This window comes from Electrona antarctica, assembly GCF_951216825.1.
Source record: "Electrona antarctica genome assembly, chromosome: 3".
NCBI lineage: Eukaryota > Metazoa > Chordata > Actinopteri > Myctophiformes > Myctophidae > Electrona > Electrona antarctica.
The window spans coordinates 28,859,187-28,875,054 of NC_136808.1; the positions used below are offsets into that span (position 1 = coordinate 28,859,187).

General features: G+C 40.8%; 1 protein-coding gene across 1 annotated transcript; it reads left to right on the forward strand.

Annotated features, from left to right (window-relative positions):
* Positions 1-930: 930 nt before the first annotated feature.
* On the forward strand, positions 931-13,988 carry slc67a1 (solute carrier family 67 member 1). The gene is made up of 10 exons (XM_079497183.1): positions 931-1,210; positions 4,540-4,637; positions 5,182-5,327; positions 7,161-7,293; positions 7,541-7,653; positions 8,016-8,141; positions 8,497-8,597; positions 8,944-9,045; positions 9,249-9,369; positions 11,778-13,988. Exons 1-10 carry the CDS (start codon positions 1,088-1,090, stop codon positions 11,957-11,959), a joined length of 1,245 nt encoding a protein of 414 aa, XP_079353309.1. The 5' UTR covers positions 931-1,087; the 3' UTR covers positions 11,960-13,988.
* The last annotated feature ends 1,880 nt before the right edge of the window (positions 13,989-15,868 follow it).

A 15,868-nucleotide genomic window follows, 5' to 3' on the forward strand; every position in this document is an offset into this window, starting at 1 on the left:
GAGGTCAGATGTAAAGTTGTTTGCCGGCTCCATATATGCAGATCTAGGTGCATCATCACCTAGTAGGTGATAGCCTCGGTCCCAGGCTTACTTATCTGCGAAAAGAAAAGCCTGGTCACAACGTAAGGCAGAGAAGCTATCGGCGGATGTATCCTCCGGAACATCCGTCAGATGTATTTCCCCCGGATACGATATTTTCCCGTCCAATCACAACACTTTCATTCGCAGAGAATGTAAACTGATTTGTAAAGCATCAACGTCATTTCCTTGGGCGATACTTCCGCTAAAATCCTGCAACTTCCGCCCAAACAAATGATAGCCTTTACAGCGTAGGTCTTGCCCAGGGTGAGTAGGTGATGATCCAGTCTTCTCCATGTATGGCTATCCATGGGGTCTGATGAGTTCAGTGTTGTGATCTTCATATATGGGTGTCTCCATTAAAGTCACGCCTCAACGGACTGATGGCCATATATGGTGGCGTGACCGCCGTAACGGACAGACGGACGGACTGACTGACTGACAGGTTTTGCAAGATTTCATAGTAATCTGCGATTTACGGTCACAACATATTTAGATAAAGGGCAAAGGGCTGCCTGGGCCGTGGCTCAACGGTCCAGGCACCTTGGCTGGTAATCCAGTCTGGCAATGTGCTGCGGGTTCGACTCCCGATCCCGACGGCCTTTACTGCATGTCACTCCCCCATCTCTCTCCCAATTTCCTGTCAGCCTACTGTATGTCCCTCTATAAAAAATAAAATAAAGGCGGAAGCCGCAAAAAAAAACAGTTAAAAAAGGGCGAAGGGCTTGCTTATTTTGGGCTAGTTTTCATAGACCTGGTTGCTTGTTTCTCTCACAAAGCATGGCATGGCAAACTGCACCAGAGCCCTAGGTAACGCCCCCTTATTAAACTAATATCAAAGTGCAGTGCACCGTACTTTTTGGATGGATGCGAAAGTTCATCAAGGCATGTCCATGTCTATACTTCTTTCTTTGGAAATACCTATTAAGATTTGATCTCGTTGGGGGGGGTTATTAGAATTTCCTTTCTTACATCGCCACGATCGGTGAGCACAGCTGTGAGGGGAAATATGTCCGGAAAAGGTCCGCAGACCACCACCACGGACTTCAGTCGATCGAGAGTCATTTACGCCACTTATGTCTTCGCCACCCTGGATGTGGCATGGATGTTTCTGCAGATGTCCGTGACTCCTGTAAGTGAACCCCTGTGGTGAACCCGCAACCGCTCATGTCAAATCAACGCCTTGGGGTGTTGTTGGGCGAAACGGTGTATTTTCGTATTCTTTTTTCTTTTCTTTTTTCCCCCTTAAACAATAAAATGTAAAAAGATAGTAAGTAGAAAGTAAAGTAAGTAAGTCGAGGTGTTATCATGTTTAGCTTGGCATGTGTAGTAGTAGGGTTTTTTGATAGCCCCGTTTGGAATTGGAACCTCACAGGGGCACATTTCTTATACAGAAAAGGTCCCGAAAGGGGCTACTGTCAGAGCTGTGCCAGATTCAAAACGGCGCGTTTCCTTTCCGACCACCAGCAAAACATCTAGTTGGAAGTGGAACGATCTACCTTTAAATTGTTTGTTGATACGGAAATTGGGAAATAGCAGGTTGAAATAAATCGATATAATTAAATTGTCTACAAGTTACAACTTAAACCTCTAACTGGAAGTGTGCCTTGCCCTTGGTATTTTGTGACAAACCACCACAACATTATTATTATTAATAATAGGTGTAGGCCTATAGGCTACGCAGCGCCTACGCTTCTTTACAAGTTATGAATTATTATTTTTTAGGGTTTACCATGTCAGGAGGCTACTTTTAACAACATATGGTAAATGGTAAATGGTGCATTTATATAGCGCCTTTATCCAAGGCGCTTTACATAGATTGTGCATTACATTCACCCATTCACACACACATTTATACACCGATTGCAGGGGATTCGATCCGCCGACCCATGGATCATTGGATGACCTGCTCTACCTCTTGAGCCACAGTCACCCCTGTGAATACAGAGGCAAATTCTATAACCACTTTCAATTTGGTGTCCCTATTTTTGTAAATAATAATTATGGCCCGATAGATACAAAGTTATTACAGTAGGCAGGCTATATTAAACTTATAGGCCCCTAAATGTATAACTAGGCAATATTAACATTGCTCATTGACCATTATTGCCTGAGACTGAGTGCGACATGTGACAAAAATGACCTTTACCTGGGCCAGTTCCAAATTGCAGCCACCTGTAAAGTGCTCTCTTAGAGCGGTTTTGAAAGATACCCAACTTGTCCAAAGGTTAAACTAAACACACAGTAATAAGTATGATATAATATGAACTTTGCAAGAGACTGGCTGAGAGTTGTTGACTGACAATGCTCTCGGTATCGGGACATTCACCATGGAATACAACGGTATGGGAGGCAGGGCACTAAAACAAAGTTGGCTCTGAGTAAAACTGGGCACTAAAACAGATGACACTGACTGGAGAAGACAGGCATTCAAATCTAATCTATGCTTGCACCTCATGGTTCACTAACATCTCAATGGCACTAAAATCAAAACTACAGATCTCTCAGAACAAACTATTTAGGGGCGCAGTCTCAGATGGCCTAGTGGCCAATGCGCATACCACATTATAGGCTCTAATGTGCAGGATTGATTCCCGAGCCCGACAACCTTTACCACTCTGGGTCTGGGCACACCTAAGATTCCATGCGCGGCCAAAGGAAGCTGTCTGCCGGGGTCTCTTCCGGATTTTTAGACAGCTGGTGGATTGCCGTGTCGGCCAGATTCCCGGAAAAGCTTGCCCCAGCGGCATTCTGCCGTGTGGGTGGAGCTTCATTTCCATCCACCAGCCGTCTAAAAACCAAGGAAGCTTGGAGAATGAAGAGAAGGGGTCACGTGACTGGGCTGCGCCATGACACTTTCATGGGAGCCAAACTCACACCGGAAGTGCAATGAATACATGGCAGTGAATGGAGCCGGCTGGACCAGCTCATAACAAACATTATTTAAGAACAATTGAGACCTTTGTCATATAATCGGTTCAGGAATATAAAAGAAGACATATCACAGGTTGTTTTCTAATCACTTACTTTTCGATGTGCACAGAGTGCACAGTATATCATTTTATCTGAGGATCTAAACAGCAGCAGGTATCGTTTCTGGCTCCGAAGTTTGGCTCCCATGAAAGCGTCCATGAAAGTGTCATGGCGCAGCCCAGTCACGTGACCACTTCTGTTCCTTCTCAAAGCTTCCTTGCTAAAAACCCGGAAGAGACCCCGGCAGGCCGGCAGACAGCTTCCTTTGGCCGTGCATGGAATCTTAGGTGTGCCCAGGCTGTCTCTGTCTCTCTCTCCCCGTTTCCTGTCACTCTACTGTGCTAAGCAAATAATGGCAGAAAAGTATTAAGACTTTAGGCCTCACCCCTTTGGTAGGAATGACCTACCCATTAAAGATGTCGACTCCCTGCCCAAACTCAAAACTAAACTACTCTCCTCAAAATACAAGTGGGCATAGTTTAAATCCTTGGTAGTGGCATGGCATTCTCTGACTTGAAGACAGGAGGAGAGCAAGCACTCAGTTGAGTAGTTCAAACTTCAAAGTAATAAAGTCTCGGGTGCACGGTTCAGGTAGATACAGTCCATAGAAAAGAATACTAGCACTCACGTTGTATCCAGTAGGATTCTTGTTTTTATTTTTCAGCGTCCCCCCAGCAGCAAGCAAACATACGGACGTTTCGGTCCGTAGGCCTTCCTCAGCGTAAATCTGGCATTCTCTGACCCCTCCCTTCCTTTCTCTGTATTAAAACATACATGTTGATGCTACTGAGTTTTCTACTAATATTGTATTGTATGGTATGTAGTATGTATTACTGATTGAGTTGTACAATGGACCACAATGGAAACAAGCCCCCTGTGTCTTTTTTTAATCTGTACTATTAACAAACCTGTTAATAAAGTATTCAATAATGAATCAAATCTAATCTAGTTTTCTGCACACCTGTGCACTGATGGTGTTGAAGAGCATCTGGTTGAGTTGAAGAGCATAGGGTTGCTAGGATTATGAGGCTTACCCATTTAGATCTGCATCTGAGGCTGATAAAAAAAAAGGCTTCTAAATCCTGACAATTTTCTGAACAACCTATGTTTCTATGTCAGTCGTTCTCAAACATTTTCATGTCAAGGCCCGGCCCCATATGTAATTGGCCGCTGACCCCCATCTTAAAATATGTTGTTCCAGGCAGTCAGGGACCCCCCCAGAAGCAAAGATTTGAGTTAAAAACGTTCCCTCTGAAATAATATATATTCAAAGTTTTCTGCCACATTTTCACGATTTTTCAAAAATAGCAGATCTACAAGCTTGTAGCACTATGAGCTTGTAGATCTGCTATTTTTTAATAGCTAAAGTATAACATAATGCTTAAAACACCAAATGGGGTTCCTGTCCTGAATGGGTTAATATTGTAAGTTTAGAAAATGAGAACTAACCTGTGCATCTCATTAACAAATTACTCTCTTCTTTAACAGTATTTGGCCAAACGACTTGGCTTTGATACTTTGTGGTTTGGTTATTTGCAAACCTTGGTTGGTGTAATTCAACTGCTTGGGGGTCCAATTTTTGGAAGGTGAGTAAAATGTGGTTGTTAAGATATATCTATCTATAGATCTATATATCTATAGTATATAAATTAAGGCTGCAACGATTAATCGTAATCAAATCGATTATTCAATTAGTTGTCAACTCATTTAGTAATTGATTAATCAAATCGGCAACTAATCGCTGGAGGGTTTTTTGCAACTAATCATGGGTGTTTTCCCACTTAACCATAATTCCAGTGTTAAAGGACAACTTTAGTTTTTTTCAACCAAGGTTCATGTTTTAGGTTGTTATTAGAGAAAGTAAAAGATGAGTGTTATTTTTTAGACAAATAACATGTCTAAAATAGCCAAAAATATATTTTCAAGGTGATAGCTAAATTAGTGCCATAATCCGATTCATCGATTCATCGTTTAAATAATCGGCCGATGAATCGATTATGAAAATAATCGTTAGTTGCAGCCCTAATATAAATGTATATCTTCATGTAAATCTACACTAAAAGTCATCTACAAGTGATAGATGGAGGATGCTGTCTGGAAAAATCTGCATTTTTATTTTGTGTTTTGCAGATTTGCAGACATTTTTGGGGCACGGACAGCATTGACGTTATCCTGTGTTGCAAACACTGTGTTTTTTGCGTTACTAGTAATAGCAGATAGTCCTATCATGCTATTCATCCAGAAACTTCCTGCAATCTTCATGCATGGTTTACCTGGTAAGTGTGTTTAACTAACTATCTATAAATACAAAAATCAATACCGATATTGTCCGATATTACATTTTTATGCATTTATCGGCCGATAATATCAGACATCTCTAGTCCAGTTATATACAGTACACCACCTGTCCGGTGAACAAGACATCACCGGTCCAAGTATAAGACAACACCTTTTTGTTTTTCTCATCACATAAACTATTATAGTTACAAAACACCAACTATACAGTTACAGGCACCACCTGTGCAGTTTCAAGACACCACCTATTCGGTTGGAGCCGTTGGACAGTGCAACATACCCATTTTGGCAGCACAAGATACCTAGTTGGATAGCACAAGATACCCAATTGAACAGCGCAAGATACCCTGGATAACTGGACAGGAGTTGTCTGTCTATAGTGTATGTATAGACAGATTGTATAGACTGGCTTCAGTGGCTTGATGGCCAGTCTGAAATTGTACATGTCGCATCTGTAATCAGACAGGTGTCTTTGCTACAATGCTACAGTATGCCGTCCTCGGACAAGCCCTCCAGTGGCGTCTCCAATTATCTCAATCATTTAACTACATCAATCAATACGTTTACCGTAACTAGCTCGCCAGTCTACCGACCAATCTTCGTTCCTACTCTCACCTATGGTCAAGAAGTGTGGGTCATGACCGAAAGAATAAGGTCGCGAATACAAGTGGCTGAAATGAGTTTTCTTCGACGGGTGGCTGGCATCTCCCTTAGAGATAGGTTGAGAAGTTCAGTCACGCGAGAGAGACTCTGAGTAGAGTTGCTGCTTCTTCGCCTGGAAAGGAGCCAGTTTAGGTGGTTCGGGCATCTGGTTAGGATGCCTCTCGGGCGTCTCCCTAGGGAGGTCCTCGAGGCACGACCCACTGGGAGGAGACCCCGGGGCAGACCAAGGCGCAGTTGGAGGAAACGCATCAACTCACTGGCCTTGGAACGTCTCGGGATCCCCCAGGAGGAAGTCACTAATGTTGGAGAGGGAAGTCTGGAGCTCTCTGGTGGAGCTGTTGCCCCCACGACCCGACTACGGATAAACGGTTGAAGATGGATGGATAGCTCGCCAGTATTTCCACAAGAGATGCACAATGTTGAAATTATGACCGATATCCGATTATTTACTATAGTCATATTGGACGATACCCATTCCGATACCGATATATTACATTATTCTATTTATATTGAACTCATTGCTGAATTTTAACATTTTTGTTTTGCTGGTGAAAGTAGATGGTAAGCCCCCTCGGCCCCTCCCCACTAACAGCTGATGCTCCTGAGGCCGATTCTAAAAACGCCTCCTAAAACCTAAGCTAAGGTTTCTCTGAAAACCTTCAAACATTTTTTTTTATTATAAAATGTTGCTATATGAGACACAGAGGTGTATGTGACACAGAGGGCGCAGCCAGCATTAAAGGTAAAACAACGTATAGGTAGCTGTAGCACCAGGTCTAACTGGGTTAAAGAGACCGGCAGACTGGCTGCTCTGCGAGTACAAAGCCATTGACGGTCGGTCACATTATTATTTTGAGATCGATTCGATACCGAAAAGGCATTTTTATGGCTGATTTCGATACGCTACTGATTCGTGCATCTCTACTTCCAAGTTCCCACCCCTGCATCTTTCATTAATAATACACCCACGTACTCACTGTTTTGTAGGTGCAGTCCTTGTGATTGAGGATCGTGGTGGACATTTCTTCTCCTTTCTCTTCAAAAGTTGCTAGTGCACATCATATAAGCGAAAACATAAAGTTTGATTGTAATTGGACATTTTGAAATGCCATTCCATGTACAATTGCCTACATTCTATCTCCCTGTTCCAGGTGCTCAAATGGTAGTGGCTGACCTCACAGAGCCTGCAAACCGGGCAAATGCGTTGGCCAAAATTGGCCTGTGTTTTGGTATTGGTATGATCACTGGCTCCACATTAGGTGGTACTATCACAACTCATTATGGGTGAGTATTGGACACGTTTTTTTATTCCACTTCAAATATCTTTGCAATCTAACAACTGTTAGAATGTAAAGGAACTTTATACAATGCCGTTTAGAATCGTTGGTCTATTCAGAGAGATTAAAATCTGTTTAGTTTGTTTTCATGTTTATGCTCCCTCTAGTTTGTGTGACAAAATTGTCCTTTTCTTATGACTGATTTTTCCCACCTTCTCTTTCTCGTATATGTAATTTTGATTGAACTTTCCCAGGGAGAAGTTTGCTTCAAGTGTTGGTGTTGTTGGGAGTCTCGTCAATTTACTGCTGGTTCTAAATTTTATTCCAAAAAGCACTAAATTACAAGCTCAACAGAACAGCACAGAGAGTAAGGCACAGTTTTGGCTGCTACATCACACAACATGGCCATGCCATGAGCTTAAGGAATAACAAATGTATTTTGTTTTATTCGTTACTGTGAGTTATTATATGCTTACTATAGTAACCCAACAATGAGAAAACTCTAAAGGGGATTGGATTGGACTGCTCACTGTACTTTATCTCTACTAGGTATAGTGGTGAGAGAGTGACAATTGCTAAATTGTATTTTCTTGTTCAATAGATTTGTGGCAAATTGTGAGCCTTGTTTTTCAAACCCGATACATTCTTAGCAAGCTCCAAATGTCTTGGTGAAAACAACAACAAAAACCTACAATTGATTAACTTATGCAACTTATTTGTTCTTGACAGTTAAATCCACTGCAGGAGAAAAAAATGCCAAGTCAGTGTTCGATCTGGGGGAAATCACAAGACTAATGAAGTATCCTAATGTGGCTAGAACATTCCTTGTGAAGTCAATCTCAGGCCTTCCTGCAGGTGGGTTTTACAGGAAATTATATTTAAATAATAATATGAGTTACTTGGATTTGTCTCCTTTTTGTGGCTCAGGAGCTTGAAAAACAAATATTTGGACATCCTGTCTTAATTTTTCATCCACACTGGTACGATACTTATTCATAGTTTTGCACTAGTACAGAAACGTACATCACTGTACAGTATACAATCTCTCTAACAAAACTCATTGTGTTGTTTGCACTCGGCCACTGGACTCGGCCACTCCCCCAAATGCCTGTATGTGTGTAGAATCGAAGGCAAAGAACTATTGTAACAATTCCTGATATACCTGGAAACTAAAAAAGAACAAACATTCTTCTGTTATCTCTCTTCTTAGGTATTTTTCAAGTCATGTTCTCCATAATTGCAATAAACGTCTTTGAACTGAAATCTCAACAGAATGGATATTTGCTAGCCTACTTTGGCATATTACAAATGGTAAGTGGAACAATATTTTTCAATTGTTTAAGCTTTGATATTTAAAATTAAATTAAAATGTTAGGAAAATGTAGACTTTTCTCAATTATAAATGGCTCCTTTTTCAAGGGACATCTAAGACACTTTGAAAGCCCAATTTAAATAAAAGGGCTATGATTTTTCTATATAATTTATATATATGGATATTTTGCTACTTTATTTTGTATTCTTACATTTTCTTTGTTTCTACAATGTGGAGGATGATGTTACCTATGTAAGGAGATGTAACAAATACAAAAAGAGAGTGGTTAGATGTTTAGAGGTAAACTATACAGTACATTCTGATAATTCTATGTATTGTGTTCAGTTCATTCAGGGAGGAGTGGTTGGTCGTCTTACAAGCAGATACAATGAGTGGACACTGCTGCTGTTCTCCATCGGCCTCTCATCTGCGGTGGGACTGGTGCAGGTACAGTACTACACGTGTACACACACACACACACACACACACACACACAATCATGTTATGTCCTCTATTTTGAAAGGTACTACATTATTATTATTTATACTACTACTAGACACACATACACATTTTGATATGCTGTTGTAGGTATAATCTGTTAATCTGAGATTTTGCTAAATGTATTGCTTTTCATTTCTCCCTCCTGTCAGGCTTTTGTGCAAAGTGTCTTCCAGTTCTGCCTCATATCCATACCAATGATGTTGTCGTTGATTGTGTTCAACGTGGTCACTGACAGCATGCTCACCAAGGGTGTTCCTCCTTCTGATACTGGTAAGATACAAGTTCAAAACCACTGTACCCGGTTGCTGCACCCTTTATAGAAGCCAAGCATCCTTTCTCTTCACTGTGTTATTAGATAGAAAAAGCTTCATTAGCCAGATGAGGGGTCACATTGATAAGCTATTATTGAAACAAGAAGCAACCTGGATCTATAAATTCCAGACTCTGGCGTATTTAACACCTAAAAGGTCCTTACACACGAATAAACAATCCCAAAAAATGCATCTGTGAATATTATGCCTCGCTCATTCATACAGGTTGATGATTTTATTTGCTGAATAATCAACCTCATTTTGGAAGAAAATCACACTGCTTTATCTCCGCATAATAATTAATCAAAAATAAATACCAAAATAAATTCTCCCTGTGTGTAAAGACCACACAAACCCAATGACCAAGTAAAGACACGCAATGATGTTAGTTACATAGACAGCCATGGAGGTATGCCCAAGACTCAATGGCTTGGCTAATAATGCGGGAAATGTGGCTATCAGGTAACACCCTTATGCCTTGCCCCAGGAACAAACAGTTGGTTAAACTCAGCCTCCACAGATATCTCCCTTGCTCTCTCTTTGGGACACTGAACACCCAAATAATTTGTAACCAGTTTTGTCAGTTTTGTTTGTGGAACTTACCTTAGTGCCTGATTATTTGCTTGTGCCAATACAACTGATTACAAACAAAAACACCCCAACACTAGACTAGAAAATCAGGCAAAAAAAACAATGAGTCTAGGAAATACCATAATAAAGGTCCATACACTTCATTAAAGACGAGCCCCCATTTGTTAGAAACAGACCTTGAAACAAAACAAAGCTGTGGGAGAAAGCGAAGGACATCACATTCTTTGTCTGTCAATTCCAGCTTGCAGTTTTGACGCACTCACAGGCAAACTGGACCCAGACATTTGATGGAATGTTTTGAAGTCAATGAGAGTCGGTTGGACAAGCTTATGAATAAACGATAAGAAAGACTGCAAGATTTGCAACCTTTTAAAAAATAAGCGGGTTCAGGAAAATAACAGGAGATATCATACTGTACATTTTTTCTGATTTCTCGTTGTGCACACTATATAACTGTATTGGTGTCAGGGCAAAGTATGGGCTCCCATCACTAGACTGTGAATTAATGACAATGTCAATCAATTCTCATGTTTTGACAGCCCATATTGCCCAATCAAAAACGTACTAAGATAATATAGTCTGCACATCTAAAAAACGAGATCCGAACATAATGTGTGATATGTCTTGACACATTCTCTGACAAAGGTCGCCATCATTCATAAGCTCGTCCATCCGGCTTTCATTGACGTCAAAACATTCCATCAAACCTCCGGCTCCGGTTTGCCTACCAGTGCAACTATGGAGCAAACGCATGTTATGGTGTAGAACGTGTCCTTTCTGTATTTTCATAACCTTGCAACAACAGATGAAGCTCACACAAACCTTACCCTTTTAAAGACATCGGCAGCCATCTTATACAGATTAGTGAGCCAGGCTGCACATGTGTGGCACTCCGCCTCAACACAGAACACACCCTTGAACACGGGCCAAAACTACGGAGAAGCAGTGTAAACACTGTGTAAAATCTATACCTTTTGAGAACCATTGTATAAATTGAAACACTGATAAAAAAATGATTGATGTGGACATTCTGTCTGTTGCCATCATTGGGGGAAACATGCTACAATTGAAATATTTGGAATTTTGCAATTTGTAGTTGCAGGGCTTTGTCATGTGTTCTTGTGATGAGAATCGATGCAGCTATGTGAGGTTATTGTACAGTATGTTACTGTGGGCTGTGATAAACACAACATGTATCTGTTTGCTTCTGGAGAGAACCTACAAGGATCTATTCACATAGACTGGATTCATTTAGCTGTCAATGTCCATTGTCAGCGGAATTTCGAATTGCAAAATTGCATTAGGGGTATCCTGAGGAGGGAGAGGGTTTATGAACCCTAGCGTCCCTCTTTGGGGCAATCATTCAGTGAGAGTAGCAGATCTATGCACAACACAACACATTGTGAGCTTGTAGATCAGCTATTTTTGGTGGAACGGGTCCGGTATAAACACCTGGGCTACACCGGTCAATGAAGTATATAAGTTTATATTTTTACATAGACAATTAAGTATGCTCTGTCCTGTTGAAGGTAGTCTCTGACCAAATGTTTGGCTTTATCTTATTAGAATTAGCTTAAGGATGATTGGCCGGCGGCCGCGGGCAGGCCTAGATGTGAGCGACCTCACATTATTATGATCCAAGTGTGCAGATCCACCTTCCCTTATGACAGACAATTAAGAAATTACGATTTGTGATGCAGTAGATACATACTTACGTATGTATATATAAAATGATTTGTGTAATTAATTGTCTAACCCGGTTTCTCCTGCACACAGGAACGATGTTGGGACTGTGTGCCTCTGAGCAGTCTCTGCTTCGTACCATTGGACCAACGCTCGGTGGCTTCATGTATGAAAACTATGGCTTTTCCTCCTTTGGCTTCGTCCAGTTTGTTATAAACATAACAGTGTTCACGTACCTCTTTCTACGTGGATTCAAAGAGGAGCACAAGGAATGAAACAAACAGGTAGGGTTGCAAAATTCTGGGAATGTAAAAAAAAGAAAAAAGGATTCTGAAGCCTCAATATCCTCTGCATGGCCTTCTGTGGTGTCAGACACGGATGCCTTATTAATTGATATTCGACTCATTGATATTTGACTCATTTTACAATAAACTACAAAAACATTACCTGAAACTACTGCCCCAGGCCACGATATCCGCCATGATGATAGTGAAGATGAGGCATGAGTCTGACTCATGTGTCATGTTGACAATCAGCATCTTCACCATGCACACTTGTTGAGGATGGCTCAAAAAGTCTCAAGTTTGCCCGAATGGCCAACATTTTTTTTAAACTCATTGGTCAGCCTGATGCGTGCCTTGATATGAGTGTTCCCAAACAGATTTGTTCAAAAATATGTTTTGACACTACGGTGCTATACTGTGTATACTGTATCCCGCAGTGGCAAGGGTTTAGTGTGTAGTGCCTCTCCTCGGTCACCAGATGGGGTACTATCTTAACATTCTGTAGTATGTCTGAAGTGAAACAATTTAGTATGCACTCAATAGTATGCTGAAAATAGCATACTGATTAGTTTGTAGTACATCATGTGATTTCGATTTTTTTTTAATGTCAATTTTATTAAATTATAATGAAATTGTGTACATTCCCAAAATCCAAGACTTAATTCCATTCCCGCAATTTTCCGGGAAGGGAATTCCCAGAAGATTTCTGTGATTTCTTTCTGTGAATTTTCAGATGCTTTGCAACCCTACCAAATGCACACACATCATTCATCGCTATTTTAATTTAGCCTTATTCTGTTATTTTTTATTATTTTCCCCATTGATGCCTGAGGCCGAAACCAGGCGTCAAATAAGGCAATGTTTCGGTCCCTCCGGACTCATTTTCCATTGGACTAAAATAAATCATTATTTAGATTTTTGTGCCTCCAATGAACTTGAATATAAAGGTAGTTATCAATAGAACCTATTTTTGGTGGGGGTGCTGCTGCCGAAGCATTTCACAGTTCTACCGCGTCTTCTGCATCCATTGTTTATTTTTTTCCACTTTTGCCTGCCGTTTATATCCTGCCATATCTTTTTTTAACTACTGTATGTGTTGCCTAAAATCCTCAATCATTCATGTAAATTAATAATTGCAGGATTTGTATGGCTTACTGTACTTTCATTATAATATTGAGCATTTGTTGAACCCCAGGAAAGGGTGAAGACCACTGAAAGAGTCGCGTCTCATACGTGTCATATCAGTCAGTCTAGTAAATTTGTTGTCGGTCTAGAAATGCAATCGCAGGAAAATGTCACCATAATTCTATTCTTGACCTCAAATTAGGCTTCTTCTGAGGCTCTTCTGACTCAGATAGTCCAACATAAGAGATTGCACTGTTGTGAAACACGTGATATGAATTCTGCAAATACCCACTAGAGGGCAGCAAAGTAATGTTTGTTTGTCGGGTGATACTTGTGCTTTTATGTTAAATTGTTTGTTTGTAACCGTGTTTGTAAAGTGGGGTTCAGGCTGCAGACTGTGGGCTGAAGTGAATGATACAGCAGAAGGTAATTGTAGCTTCCTGCTAATATGCCTTATCTTTTATCTGCTTGTAAGATTACATTTGTGTCAGACTGTGCAGGTAGTCTACATTCCGCTTTGAGTTGGTGGTAAATCCTACTTTCTTTTTACAAATGGGCCAGTGGATGAGAAAGTGTAAAGACAATGTATTGGTTAATATTTTATTGTATGTCTGCAAATTTAGTTAGTCAGACTGCAATTTGTGTCATCCTTCATTTTATCTGCAAAATGTCCTGCTACCTCAGTTGCCATTGGAATTATTTCACAGAATCTGCAGCAGGTGTTTCTTTGTTTTCCAAAATTAGTTTGTTATTGAATTATTGCATCTTTGACAATCCCAGATAATCATCCTTGTTCTAACAGTAGGAGGTCTATTGTTTTACAGCTTTACTCTGCAGGAAGTGGCTGTTCATGCAACAGATGCCACTGGTGTGGTTTTTATGCTGCTACATTTTTTTTTTAAATAAATGATGCAACCTGACAATCATGGCAAAAGTAATTGCAGCAGATTGTATCCTATAGGCCAGTACATTGAATAAAAGTGGATTTAAAACAAAAAGGGGATAATCTGTTTTCTGTAAAGAATAAAGGATCTGTAAAACATGGCAGAAACAACAACAACATACATTTAGAAGACTGAGGTGAGCAGATATTTACGTAATGGAATATTAGTTCATGCTGGGACAATGCAACCTTCTGTTTAAGGCCTTGGATGTTATAACTTTACACCTTCCACTGTTGAGGGGCCACAAGTGATAGTACACGATAGCTGAACCTTTTGTGAATGTAGTATTTGTTAATAGAGCTAAACTATATATTAAAATAAATAATCATAATATTAATGACAAGAACATAAAAAAAAAAAAAATCTGAGAGATATTCAGTAATGGATATTCATTTTGAATGCTGTGGATCTGTAATGTTTATGAGCTGTCTCAAAAGAGCTTGATACCCCAGTTACAACACAGGATTTAAAATGCAGGCTGCACAGATTCAGTACAGTAGTTGCTGCTTCTACAAACATATACTGTTTGCAAAATATCTCCTGTGTTATTGCTATTATGCCAACTCTCAAATTTATCTGATCAGGTGCAATTAAAAATGAGAAAACGTATACTATTTCTATGTACTTGTACGTGTGTGTGTGTGTCTCTCTCATATACTATACAAACACAAACAAAGACACACCATTAGGTGGACTTTTACTGTGTCACTCTATCTGTGGACCCAGGGGGGCAACCGTGGCCTTGAGGTGGGGGGGCATATATAGGTGCCTTGTTACACTGGCTCTTTGAGTCAGTGGAGGACTGGGACAATGCTGTTGTTAACACTCCTGACGGGGACCTTTGGACCCTCTGAAAGTTTAATGTGACTCTTTGAGCGACCTGCGCTCACTGAGGTCAGAGATGAGGCCGGTCCTGCAGCAACCCAGGGCCGCCTCATGTCGTCGCCTCGGAAACCAGACGCCGGTGTGGGGGCATCGGGTGCCGGGCTGGCTTTGTCCCTCGTGGCATCGATAATGTGGCATCTGTCCCCACCTGGTGCACGGAGAGATGGGACCCACTGTCTCTTTTCAAAAGAGCACAGGTTACCTATCTGATTTGTGCGAGACAAGCCCGGGACCTGATCTCCAGCCGAAGGGCCTGCGATTTGAATGATTTATATACCACTGTTCCCATGTTTCTTTTTGTCCTTATCACAGCCACTTTGCGCCACATCATGTCACAGCCACTTTGCTCCATGTTATACAGTAGGTGCATCTAGATGATTGCTATTCAGTTTAGTCAAGCTTGTCAGTATTTCTAAAGTATAATATTCTTTCTCTAAAGGAAATTTCATATCATGACTATTAGTCTGGCTAATATTACTACCATTGTACACTGTTCTTGTCTTGCCAGTATGCAGTGACAGTGGTGCTCATTGGGAGTAGAAAATAAACATGTGTATGAAGGAGGGTAAACAGCATCTTTTAAAGTAGTTCATATAAACCCTAGCCTCTACAGTAGACCTTGAGAAGTTGTCCCCGGGAAAGGAAAGGTGATCTTAATGGGGTTTTGTCTTGGTGTAATCAGACAGCGACATCATCAATCATGAGCGAGGGGAATTACAGCGGGTTACAAAGGGAGATAAGATAATGAGAGGGACCACAGTGATCTGTCGAGGGACAGCTCGAGTTCCAGAAGACATGATTACATGGCATGGGGCTCTCTGGATGCTGATGTACTGAGTGGGACAGCAGCGAAGGTTTAACGTTATTGAAAACATACTATTGTGATTTTTCAGTCCGGTGCACATTCTGTGACCTCGGAATGATATGACGAATGCGAATCAAATAG